Genomic DNA, 12,627 nt, shown 5'->3' on the forward strand with positions numbered 1-12,627 from the left:
AGCACACCACCCATTTTTCCATGAACCTATCAAGCTTGTTTTATATGTAATACTGTAAGCTAATTTAATCATTGATTTACGTACAAGCTAAACAAGTTATAGTTTAGGACCCCACTCTCTTGACCCCACCCCCCCAAAAAATTCCACTATTAATATACTTCTTCTTAATTGTATTTCAGTTCAACAATTACTTTGATAAAATACATATTTTGTTATGTGCAAATGGGTTTAGATACCTATCAGGTCCATAAATTAACATACAGAATATTCAACACAAAAAACAACGATAATTTGTTGTTGACAAAGGACAGCTGGACATATAAAGGACCCCATTACCTTCAGTAGCTTAAGACCTCATCAAACCTAAATCCGGTTCTGATTGTAACTATAGACCAGATTTTCTTCAAACCATTCAAGTTACAAGAAAGGAGATTCTGACTAAACATCAGGAAGGAAATTTTGACAATTACGGTATGGTTATTTAAAATAGATGGATAATGGTAAAAGATGCAGCAATAATAATAATAATAATAATAATAATAATAATAATAATAATAATATTTATACCCCGCCCATCTGGCTGGGTTTCCCCAGCCACTCTGGGCAGCTTCCAACAGAATATTAAAATACAATAGTCTATTAAACATTAAAAGCTTCCCTAAACAGGGCTGCCTTCGGATGTCTTCTAAAAGTCTGGTAGTTGTTTTTCTCTTTGACATCTGATGGGAGGGCATTCCACAGAGCAGGTGCCACTACCGAGAAGGCCCTCTGCCTGGTTCCCTGTAACTTGGCTTCTCGCAGGGAGGGAACCACCAGAAGGCCCTCGGAGTTGGACCTCAGTCTCTGGGCTGAACGATGGGAGTGGAGATGCTCCTTCAGGTATACAGGACCGAGGCTGTTTAGGGCTTTAAAGGTCAGCACCAGCACTTTGAATTGTGCTTGGAAACATACTGGGAGCCACTGTAGGTATTTCAATCTTAAACATGGAACCCATGGAGGGAGGGAAGGAGCCCTGAAGGTTGAAAAGAACCTTGTACTTTAATGTTTGAAATGGTTATGGTAAAATGCATAAAATTATGAAAAAAAACCAATAAAAATTTATTTAAAAATAAAAAAGACATTCCTGCATTGCAAGGGGTTGGACTAGATGACCCTTGGTTCCCTTCCAACAATTCTATGCTTCTGTGCTTCTGTTGGCCAACAATAACGCCTTGGCTTTGGCCCAGGAGCAAATGGGCAACCAGTGCAGAAACTCTGAGCAGGCTTCCTAGCTGCAGTTTAGTTACTCTGCCAACAGGCTTGTGGTGAGTGGGGTGGGCAAATCTGCTAATTTCAGTTTCTCAGTTTCTTATTTCCCTCATCTTTAAATTCTCCGCACATTTCCACATCAGTTATTTTATTGTTATTTTTAAAGTCCTCATGAAACTCCACCAGCATTTTAGTGCAAATGTCTGATGAAGGCAACAACTGTTTTGCATGTGTTCAAAGAACAAGCAACCACACATGTGCGCATCGCCGCAACACAGATGGGGCCAGAAAAGGGGGTGGGGTCATACAAAAGAGGGCATAACGGGGCAGGGTGGACTTCCATGCACTCCACTGATGCGCGCAGGGGTCATGAACACAACCCCCCTGCAAAACGGTCATTGCCCGTATACATCTTTTGTATGAAACTCCGCCCAATATACACATTTTTGCAATGCATTTCCCTAATGTTTATGTTTCTGCCGATAAAATAAACCTCTAGATGTTATTTTCACTTGTACATGCATCTATTTGCACACTTTACCCCAGTATATAATTTTTTATTTTTTTTTGCACACATTACTTGTCAGGAGAGCTGCGCTGCAGAATTAAACCGGAATGCAAATTCCAAAGGCTATCGCTGTGTTTTGCTTTGCAGAGTGCTTCACAAAGTGTGGGGTTTTGTAGCAAACGGAACCAAATTTTTCCTTCCTCAGTCCCTAGGAGAATTCTTCCACGACATTAACATACGCAGATGTGGAGCAAACTGTCATAAAACAGCACAAGATGGCCAGCAGCTGGGCTTCGCTTTTAGGCAAATATCTTTAATAGTTTCTTCCTCCCCACCACAATATCCCTTCTGCTTCTAAAGAAATCCCCTTCTCTCTCTAAAACGGCTGGATTGTCACAGCAGGTTTTTTTGGCACCCCTTTTGCCTCCTTTGCCAAGCCGGAAGGAGCAGAGCTAGTTGGACCAGTTTTGGATTTGCTATCCCATCGTACCACCTGGGGAACCCGGTTCCCGTTCATTTTCAAAATCCGCTTTGGAAGGACCCAGCAAACAGGTTTGACTGCCACCCCACTTTTATCCAGGGACATGCAGACGTAACAGAAGGGCCGGCTCGGCTTGGGCTGAGGGTCAGCGGAATGGCTCGGCTGTGCTGATTTCTTTGTTTTCCTTCCTCTCGCCTCTTTGTCAAAGCCAACGTGGACCTGCAGCTCTGCTCCCTGGGACGGAAGCAGCCGGGCTTCCATTTTTTTCTTCAAGTGCAGATTCAGTTTCTCTTTCACCAGGTCCAGCTCGAGGAAGAGGCTTGCCCTTATAATGGAGGCCTCCTTCTTCCGGATCCTGGCCTTCTCCATCTCCGGCCTGCTTCCACCGGCCACTGCTGCCCCTTTCTCCGTTTCTGCCTCCTTTCCACCAGTGGAAGGAGAAGGAAGCAAGGAGCCAGACTCAGTCGCTGGTTCCTTTTGCCCACTCCTTGCTTTCTCAGCTGGGCCAGCCTCTTTCGCCTTCTCTTCAAAGAAAGGCAAGAGAACCCTGCGGCGCACCCCTTCCGACTCCTTTTGCTGTTGCTTTGTAGTTCCAGTACTTCCACCAACCTCTGTTCCTTCCTTATCCAGGGAAACCGAGTGAACCTTTTGGACTGGCCCTCCCTCCTCCTCCTTTGGCTGGTCCTTTGTTTCTGCAGCCCCAGGACTTCCACCAACCTCTGTGTCTTTCTTATCAAGGGGAACTGGGAAAACCTTCTGGGCTGGCACTTCCTCCTGCTCCTTCGGCTGCTCCTTTGATTCCACAGTTCCAGTAGTTCTACTAACCATTGTTCCTTTCTCATCAAAGGTAACCTTCTGAACCTTCTGGGCTGGCACTTCCTGCTGGTCCTTTGACTGGTCCTTTGTTTCTGCAGCCCCAGGACTTCCACCAACCTCTGTTCCTTTCTTATCAAGGGGAACAGGAAGAATCTTCTGGTCTGGCCCTCCGTCCTGCTCCTTTGGCTTGTCCTTTGTTTCTGCTGTCCCAGGACTTCCACCGACCTCTGTTCCTTTCTTATCAAGGGGAACAGGAAGAATCTTCTGGTCTGGCCCTCCGTCCTGCTCCTTTGGCTGGTCCTTTGGTTCTGCAGTCCCAGGACTTCCACCAACCTCTGTTCCTTTCTTATCAAGGAGAACTGGGAGACCCTTCTGGTCTGGCCCTCCATCCTGCTCCTTTGGCTGGTCCTTTGTTTCTGCAGTCCCAGGACTTCCACCGACCTCTGTTCCTTTCTTATCAAGGAGAACTGGGAGACCCTTCTGGTCTGGCCCTCCATCCTGCTCCTTTGGCTGGTCCTTTGGTTCTGCAGTCCCAGGACTTCCACCAACCTCTGTTCCTTTCTTATCAAGGAGAACTGGGAGACCCTTCTGGTCTGGCCCTCCATCCTGCTCCTTTGGCTGGTCCTTTGGTTCTGCAGTCCCAGGACTTCCACCGACCTCTGTTCCTTTCTTATCAAGGGGAACTGGGAGACCCTTCTGGTCTGGCCCTCCATCCTGCTCCTTTGGCTGGTCCTTTGGTTCTGCAGTCCCAGGACTTCCACCAACCTCTGTTCCTTTCTTATCAAGGAGAACTGGGAGACCCTTCTGGTCTGGCCCTCCATCCTGCTCCTTTGGCTGGTCCTTTGGTTCTGCAGTCCCAGGACTTCCACCGACCTCTGTTCCTTTCTTATCAAGGGGAACTGGGAGACCCTTCTGGTCTGGCCCTCCATCCTGCTCCTTTGGCTGGTCCTTTGGTTCTGCAGTCCCAGGACTTCCACCAACCTCTGTTCCTTTCTTATCAAGGAGAACTGGGAGACCCTTCTGGTCTGGCCCTCCATCCTGCTCCTTTGGCTGGTCCTTTGGTTCTGCAGTCCCAGGACTTCCACCGACCTCTGTTCCTTTCTTATCAAGGGGAACAGGAAGAATCTTCTGGCCTGGTGCACCGTCCTCTTCTTTTGGCTTGTCCTTTGTTTCTGCTGTCCCAGGACTTCCACCGACCTCTGTGCCTTTCTTATCAAGGGGAACCGGGAGAACCGTCTGGACTGGACATGTCTCCTGCTCCTTTAACTGGTCCTTTGATTCCACAGTTCCAGTAGTTCCACTGACCATTGCTCCTTTCTCAACAAAGGTAACCTTGTGAACTGGCGCTCCTTCCACCTGCATTTTTTGGTCCTTTGATTCTGCAGTTGCAGTTCTTTCACCAATATCTTTTTCTTTCACATCAAGGGAAATATTGTGGCGTATCCCTCCCACCACCTCCTTCTGGAGGTCTCTTGATTCCACAGTTACAGTTCTCCCAGTGATCACTATTCCTTTCTCATCAAAGGAGATTGGAAGAACCTTGTGGCCTGGCCCTCCGTCCACCACCTTTTGGTGGTCCTTTGATTCCACCATAACAGTGCTTCCACTCATCTTTGTTACTTTTTCGTCAATGGAAATGGCAAGAACCTTGTGGCATGGTTCTCCCTCTACCTCTTTTGGTTTGTCCCCTGATTCTACCATAACAGTGCTTCGACTTATCTCTGTTATTTTCTCATCAATGGAAATTGCAATAACCTTGTGGCATGGTCCTCCCTCTACCTTCTTTGTTTGGTCCCTTGATTCCACAATTCCAGTTCTTTCAGTGATCACTGTTCCTTTTTCATCAAGGGAAATTGGGACAGCCTTGTAGTGTGGACTTCCCTCCACCGCCACCTCCTTTTGATGTTCCCTTAATTCCACAATTCCAGTTCTCCCAGTGATCACTATTCCTTTCTCATCAAAGGAGATTGGAAGAACCTTGTGGTCTGGCCCTTCCTTCACCTCCTTTTGGTGGTCCTTTGATTCCACCATAACAGTGCTTCCACTCATCTCTGTTACTTTCTCATCAATGGAAATTGCAAGAACCTTGTGGCATGGTTCTCCCTCTACCCCTTTTGGTTGGTCCCTTGATTCCACAATTACAGTTCTTCCAGCAATCACTATTGCTTTCTCATCAAATGAGATTGGAATAACCTTGTGGCCTGGCCCTTCTTCCAGCTCCTTTTGAAGTTCCTTTGTTTCTACAGGTCTGGTTCTTCCTCCGACCTCTGTTGCTTTCTCATCAAATAAGATTGGGAGAACCTTGTAGTGTGGACCTCCCTCCACCTCCACCTCCTTTTGGTGTTCCCTTAATTCCACAATTCCAATTCTTCCACTGATCGCTTTTTCTTTTTCATCAAGCAAAACTGAGAGAACTTTGTAGTGTGGACCTCCCTCCACCTCCTTTTGTTGGTCCCTTGATTCTACCATAACTGTGCTTCCACTCATCTCTCTTAGTTTTTCATCGATGGAAATTGCAAGAACCTTGTGGCATGGCCCTTCCTCTACCTCCTTTTGTTGGTCCCTTGATTCCACAGTTAAAGTTCTTCCAGCGATCACTGCTCCTTTCTCATCAAAGGAGAATGGAAGAACCTTGTGACCTGGCTCTCCTTCCAGCTCCTTTTGAAGTTCCTTTGTTTCTACAGTTCTGGTTCTTCCTCCTACCTCTGTTGCTTTCTCATCAAATAAGATTGAGAGAACCTTGTCACATGGTCCTCCCTCCTTTGGTTGGTCCCTTGATTCCACAATTCCAGTTCTTCCAGTGATCACTGTTCCTTTTTCATCAAATAAGATTGGGAGAACCTTATAGTGTGGACCTCCCTCCGCTTCCTTTTGGTGTTCCCTTAATTCCACCATTCCAGTTCTTCCAGTGATCACTGCTCCTTTCTCATCAAAGGAGAATGGAAGAACCTTGTGACCTGGTCCTCCTTCGAGCTCCTTTTGATGTTCCTTTGTTTCTGCAGTTCTGGTTCTTCTTCTGACCTCTGTTCCTTTATCAGCAATGAAAATTGGGAGAACCTCGTGGCATGGTCCTCTCCCTACCTCCTTTTGGTGGTCTCTTGATTCCACCATTCCAGTTCTTCCAGTGATCTCTGTTCCTTTCTCATCAAAGGAAATTGCGAGAACCTTGTGATGTGACGCTCTCTCCAGCTCCTTTTGGCGGTCCTTTGATTCTGCAGTTCTAGTTCTTCCTCCAACCTCTGTTCCTTTCTCATCAAAGAAAATTGGGAGAACCTCGTGGCATGGTCCTCTCTCTACCCCCTTTTGTTGGTCCTTCGATTCCACCATTCCAGTTCTTCCACTGACTTCTATCTTTCTCTCATCAAAAGCAATTGCGAGAATCTCGTGGCTTGGCCCTCCCTCCAGCTCTGTTGGGTGGTCCCTTAATTTTGCCATTGCAGTTCTTCCACTGACCACTGTTCCTCTCTCATCAATGAAAATCGGGAGAATCACGCAGGATGACCTTCCCGCTAGCTCCTCCTGGAAGTGCCTTAATTCACGGCCTCTGATCCCTTGTCGGCCCTCAGCCTCCACTCCCTTTCCCGCTCCTTCTCTTTCAGCTGACGCTCCATCGGTACTCAAGGAAAACCGGAGAACCTTGCTGGAGGATGCTGTCTCTGCCTGCATCCCCATTTTGTGTGGCTTTGGGGGCTCTGGAACTATCAGCATTTGATCCAAGCCAAGAGGTGTTTCCTCCTTGGGATGCCTCCTCAAAATGATGCTGGGTGTGTAAGGCTCAGGGGGCGCCCTTTTCATGATACTTGTTTCAGTCCTGCTCAGCTGTGAAGAACTGTAGGTCAGCTCCGCCACCGACTTTGAATAGGGCGTTGGAAGTTTCGACTTGTAGGCCAAGTATTTGTGTCCGATGTTCAGGTCAATGATGCAAGGAGCCTCTCCTGTGGCGAAGGGCAGGCAGATGTGTTTGGGCCTTGGGGTTTTGTTGCCAAAACGGATCGGCTTGGGCAGAGGATTTGCAGAAAGGACCTTGTAGAGTCGGAAGGATTCTTCCACCATTTCTGGAAAGGCGCCCGTCTGCATTTCTAACATCTTCACCGTCATGTGGAAAGTGAGCTTCTTCACGTCTTCTGGCTCCATCGAGAGGAGAATATACTTCCCAGGGGAAGTCCCGGTTTTATGGCCTGGCCTCTTCGTGAGGAAACAAGGCTTCCTGCTCTCTTTTGGCTGGTCCTCCAAATGGAGAAGGTAATACTTCTTGGTCCCTGGAGATTCTCGTAAAGGTTTTGCATAGAGCAACGTGGTATTTCTGTGTGGAGACTCAAGAGGCAGGGGGCTTCGGGCACAAATTGTCTTTCTCTTTGGCCTCTGGGGGCTGCTTTCAAGCTCCCCGTAAAATTCATCCACACAGGGTCGAAACCATGATTCAGACTTGGAGACGAGGGTGGGAACGCCACACCGCCTCTGAACCATTTTCTTTTTGACGTGAAATTCAAGAGAGCCTCTGATTTCCCTGTCCATCTCTTCCAGGACTAAAGGGGCCAGCTCAGAGTCACGCGGAGGGGAGCTGGTGCAGGAGATTGCTTTTGTCGCAGGCCGCTGACCGGTGGGAGAAGACGGCTTTGGCAAGCTTTCCTCTGAGGCGCTAGAATGTTCCTGTGCGCACGTCACATCCATATCTATACACGGAAGTGGCGTTTGGTCGGAGCAGCACAATTCTGGAGGTTTCTCCTCCCTCTCCTCTTGATCCGTGCAACTTTCAACACTGTCTTTCTCCATCAGTTTGGGAGGAGAGGGTGGCTTGGCCTTATGTGATGGTGCAGGGCCCATACGAATTGCCAGGCATTTTTCCACCAAGATGACCTGGTCTTCTTTTTTATAAGTCGCGCTCTGGAGAATATTTATCTGTGTAAACGGAGCCATAGGCGGGAAGGAAGGGATTCTTACGACTTCTATATGTCTTTCAGGCAGCAATGGGATCTCCAACGGTTCACGCTTCGGCACTATCAAGCAGGGCTCGTCCGAATTGGAGCAGGAATCGAAGCTTTTGCTCTCCGTCACATCCGAGGAATCTAATACGGTCCACGAAGTATCCCTAGCATCCTGGAAGTTTTCAGAACTCGAATGCAAGTCCAGGCATTTAAAATGAGGTAGGCAGGAGGAGGAGGAGGAGGAAGACGAGGTGGACGAGGAAGAGCAGGAAGCATGGCTTAAAATGGCCTCATACTTCAATGAAGGAAATCCATCATATTCTGGACATAAACACTCCTCTTTATGCCAATTTCCCATATCTTCACATGGAACAAGAGAACAGTGGTGAATTTCACAAGGCCGCTCACAACTGCAAGAAATAAGACGAAACAGAGTTGTTTTGTACATTTGGTGCGTTAATAAGGGTCAGGTCCAACTGAATTTTAATTTTGTGTGTGTGTGTGTGTGTGTGTGTGTGTGTGTGTATGGTTTAAAAATGCTTTAAAATAATAGATCCATTTAAATTAGTGGACCTGGGTATTGCATGCCCATTCATTTCCCAGAGGGCTATTCTGAGCATGACTAACGTTGGACACCACCCAAATTCCTACCATTTCTAAAAGTTCACATTTTTAAAAACTACATGTCTATGCAGTTTCTAAGATTGGGCTGGGCAATCACATGAGGACGAGAAAAGAAAAGGCAGCGTGGAAAAGAAAGTACCAAGTTAGCATAAAGCAAGATAAAACTTTGTTTTTGTGTTGAGGGGAGTGGGGACCGAGTTGCGTCCTACAAAACATTTTAGGAACCGCCTTAGGATGGAATTCAACGCCAGGGAGATACAGAGCAGACCCACAGAACTTAGCGGGCAGGTCTAACTTCTATGTCATTGTGTCTACTCTGGAGGAAAACAACAGAGGGAAAACAGAGGGATGGCAGAGCATCTTCTTTGCATGCAGTAAGTCCCAGCTTCAGTCCCCAGCATCTCTTAAGTACAGCCTGGAAAGACCTGAAAGCCTGGAAAGCTGCTGCCCGATACGAGCCTGATTCTTGTTCACATTCATCCCTTGTTAGCTTTTCTGGTTTGCATTTATCCCTTGTTAGCATATCTTGTTTGCACTCATCCCTTGTTAGCTTTTGCGCCAGCTGGGACGTAAGGGGCTGCCTTTTACTCCCCAGGACCCTTACCAGTCTTCTCCCAGAAGACTCTCCACCTGGGCGCCCCCTAGAAAACAGCCCAAATAACATCCCTTTTGTCTAGAGTTACTGAGGACATACCTACCTTTCTAAATAAGAAGTTAACGGTGTCCCACAAACGCAAAGACATTCTACGACAAAAAAAATAATTATTATTTGTTTTGAAGATTTATTATAGCTCTGTAATGTTTAATCAATTAATGACATCGACTCGGGGGTATGAAAACCATTTTGGCCTGAGAGCCACATGGCAGTAGTGGGTGGGGCCGATTTAAAAGTAGGCGGAGCAACACATGTAAATTTTACCTTTACTTTCCACACAAACGCTCTTCTCTATCTATCCTCCATTCACTTCTGTGGGAGGGTTTTTCTTTTATTGTCATTCCCACGTCAACAACTGTCCTGCTGGCATTGCCATGACGAAGCATGTTTTATTTTACTTTCTTTATAAAAGTATTTATAAAACAGCCGGCTTGCGATAAGAAGTGACTTACACTACGTTAAACCAAGAACAGACATCCCACACTGATGGCAGTATAGATCTCCACAGAGAAGATGCAATTATTACAGGACTTGGAAAAGAACAAGTTAAGGGCAGCGTTAAAAACTGAGATATGGAATCTAGGAGATAAATGGCACCTTCAACCTAGGTTATGGGCGCAACAGCGGAATGTCTAGGCACACTTTTTATAACAAGAATACAAAGCTGAAAATGAATGAACTGCGGCTAAAATATTATGTTCATTTTTCACATAGTCTAGTTCTTCCATGCCCCCCCCAATATTCTTAAGAGGGACTCTTCTCCAGTCTTCTTCCAGTTACTATCTGAACTGGAAGTGGGGAGGCAGAAAAAGGTCTTCCTTTCCTTCCACTCAGGGACGCGGGTGGCGCTGGGGTCTAAACCACTGAGCCTCTTGGGCTTGCCGATCAGAAGGTCTGTGGTTCAAATCCCCATGACGGGGTGAGCTCCTGTTGCTCGGTCCCTGCTCCTGCCAACCTAGCAGTTTGAAAGCACGCCAAAAAGTGCAAGTAGATAAATAGGTACCACTCCGGCGGGAAGGTAAATGGTGTTTCCGTGCGCTGCTCTGGTTTGCCAGAAGCGGCTTAGTCATGCTGGCCACATGACCCGGAAAAACTGTCTGCGGAAAAATGCAGGCTCCCTTGGCCTGTAAAGCGAGATGAGCGCCGCAACCCTAGGCCACAACTGGACTTAACTCTTAGGGGTACTTTACATTTTCCTCCCCCCCCCCTTCCACTCTGCAGTTACGATCTGAAATCTTAGGTGCAGTACTGCTCCTAGAACTCAGAAACTGCTCTCGCTACTGAAATTCCCTGTCGCAAAATGCACCTAGAACAATGGGAGTTTCGAACACTGTTTAAGGGAGAAAGTCAGGTTGCAAAAACATACCATTTTTTCCTGGTGCTTCCTGCTCTTCTTCTCTCTCTAGTTTGAGAACCGTTTCCACCTGTGTGAAGGCAGATGAGTAAAGTGAAAAATGGATTACCTGCTTTCCAGTTCTCTTAGATAGCCATCCTCCTACGTCGGCCTTCGTCACAGAATCATAAGGTTGGAAGGGACACCAAAGGTCATCTTGCCCAACCCCTTGCAATGCAGTGATCACAACTAAATAATCCATGACAGAAGACCACCCAACTTCTGCCTAAAAACCTTCAATGCAGGAGAGCCCACCACCTCCCGAGGGAGACAGTTCCACCATTGAATAGTTCTTACCATCAGAAAGTTCTTCCTAATATTTAGTCAGAACCTCCTTTATTGTACTTTGAATCTGTTGATCCTGGTCCTACCTTCTGGAGCTGCTATTTGATGATAGCTATCCTATCTCCTCTCACTCGTTAGGTAGTAAAATCCATGTTAAATTGCTGTTTTAAGGGCTGTTTTTAAAAGTCTGGAACGGATTACAGTGGTACCTCGGGTTAAGTATTTAATTCATTCCGGAGGTCCATTCTTAACCTGAAACTGTTCTTAACCTGAAGCACCACTTCAGCTAATGGGGCCTCCTGCTGCAGCTGCACCGCCAGAGCACGATTTCTGTTCTCATCCTGAAGCAAAGTTCTTAACCCGAGGTACTATTTCTGGGTTACCGGAGTCTGTAACCTGAAGCGTATGTAACCTGAAGCGTATGTAACCCAAGGTACCACTGTAATCCGTTTTGCATTACTTTCTATGGGAGAGTGCGCCTCGGTTTTGGAACAGACTTCTGGAACGGGTTAAGTTTGAGAACCAAGGTACCACTGTAATTTTCTCGGCCATAACTACTGAATACGCTTTAAGGAGAAACATCTCATTACCGAGCTCATAGTCGCCTCGCGAGGCTTCGCTTGCGAAGAAGCCGGGCCCGATGAGGTCCAGATGTTTAGCACCAGCCACAGAAGCAGCACGGCCGATCCCACCAGGAGGATCCCCCAGGGCGAGTCCGAAAGCCAGCAGAAGCCATGCTGCAAGCAGAAAGACTTGCGGAATTTCAGCAGCTTGTTCCCCTCCTGGTAGGGGGTGCCTGGGTCTTCCCGCACTACTATCCTGCCGCTGTGGGGGGAAGGATCTCTGTTTGGCTTCTTCCCCAACAGCAGGGAACTGAGCACCAAAGCTGCATATGCGTGTCTCATGCTAGGTCCACGCCGCTGCGTCAAGGGCGCATTCCAAGCGAGTGTTTGTGTGTGTTTTACATCCGCCCCATCGCGCCAGGAAGCCAAGCTGGGACCTTTGCGACAGCCAGGTTGCCGGTCCGAGAAAAGATGGGGCAGATCTCCGTACAAAATGTTGGCCTCTCATCTCAGTTATGTCACAATAAGATCACAGCAGGGCCTGGTTGCTAAGGGACTGATTTGTGGCTCAAAGCTGGTGGAGAGGGATGCTTTCGGGGTGGACAGAGTTGATCAAACTTGTTCCCCTTAATGCCGCTATCTGTCAGGAGTCCAGGTTCCCAGCTTGATAACACAGTAAAGGTAAAGGGACCCCTGACCATTAGGTCCAGTCGTGGCTGAATCTGGGGTTGTGGCGCTCATCTCACTTTACTGGCCGAGGGAGCTTCCAGGTCCCTCAGCTTCCAGGTCATGTGGCCAGCATGACTAAGCCACTTCTGGCGAACCAGAGCAGCGCACAGAAATGCTGTTTACCTTCCTGCTGGAGCGGTACCTATTTATCTACTTGCACTTTTTGGCGTGCTGTCGAACTATTAGGTTGGCAGGAGCAGGGACCGAGCAACGGGAGCTCACCTCATCATGGGGATTCAAACCGCCGACCTTCTGATCAGCAAGTCCTAGGCTCTGTGGTTTAACCCACAGCGCCACCCGCGTCCCGCTAACACAGTAAGCGTAGGTAATTAAAAAAGAGGATTTATTGCAAAAACAGACAGATAGCTCCGGATGGCTCTAATGCAGCTGCCGGCATTAT

General features: G+C 47.5%; 1 protein-coding gene across 4 annotated transcripts; it reads right to left on the bottom strand.

Moving 5' to 3' along the window:
* Nucleotides 1-2,048: 2,048 nt before the first annotated feature.
* LOC310749100 (uncharacterized protein) lies at nucleotides 2,049-12,188 on the bottom strand. Of its 4 annotated transcripts, none has more exons than XM_083585547.1 (5): nucleotides 11,526-12,188; nucleotides 10,624-10,681; nucleotides 9,301-9,346; nucleotides 5,247-8,388; nucleotides 2,049-5,030 (listed from the first exon to the last, which is right to left on the bottom strand). In XM_083585547.1, the coding sequence occupies exons 1-5, from the start codon at nucleotides 11,838-11,840 to the stop codon at nucleotides 2,133-2,135; spliced, it is 6,459 nt and encodes a 2,152-aa protein (XP_083441673.1). In that variant the 5' UTR covers nucleotides 11,841-12,188; the 3' UTR covers nucleotides 2,049-2,132. The 4 variants fall into 4 exon arrangements, with proteins under 4 accessions (XP_083441673.1, XP_083441672.1, XP_083441671.1 ...); XM_083585546.1 differs by having other exon boundaries at nucleotides 2,049-3,008; nucleotides 3,114-8,388; XM_083585545.1 differs by having other exon boundaries at nucleotides 2,049-5,806; nucleotides 5,909-8,388; nucleotides 11,526-12,186.
* Between the last annotated feature and the right edge of the window lie 439 nt (nucleotides 12,189-12,627).

This window comes from Podarcis filfolensis (genome assembly GCF_964270895.1).
Source record: "Podarcis filfolensis genome assembly, chromosome: 14".
Lineage (NCBI taxonomy): Eukaryota > Metazoa > Chordata > Lepidosauria > Squamata > Lacertidae > Podarcis > Podarcis filfolensis.

Coding starts and splice junctions, on each gene's coding strand:
- LOC310749100 (XM_083585544.1), bottom strand. CDS start 11,840: ATGAGACACGCATATGCAGCTTTGGTGCTCAGTTCCCTGCTGTTGGGG. Junction 10,682..11,525: donor GCGAGGCGACTATGAGCTCG/GTAATGAGATGT, acceptor GCCTTCACACAG/GTGGAAACGGTTCTCAAACT. Junction 8,389..9,300: donor TTAACTTCTTATTTAGAAAG/GTAGGTATGTCC, acceptor TATTTCTTGCAG/TTGTGAGCGGCCTTGTGAAA.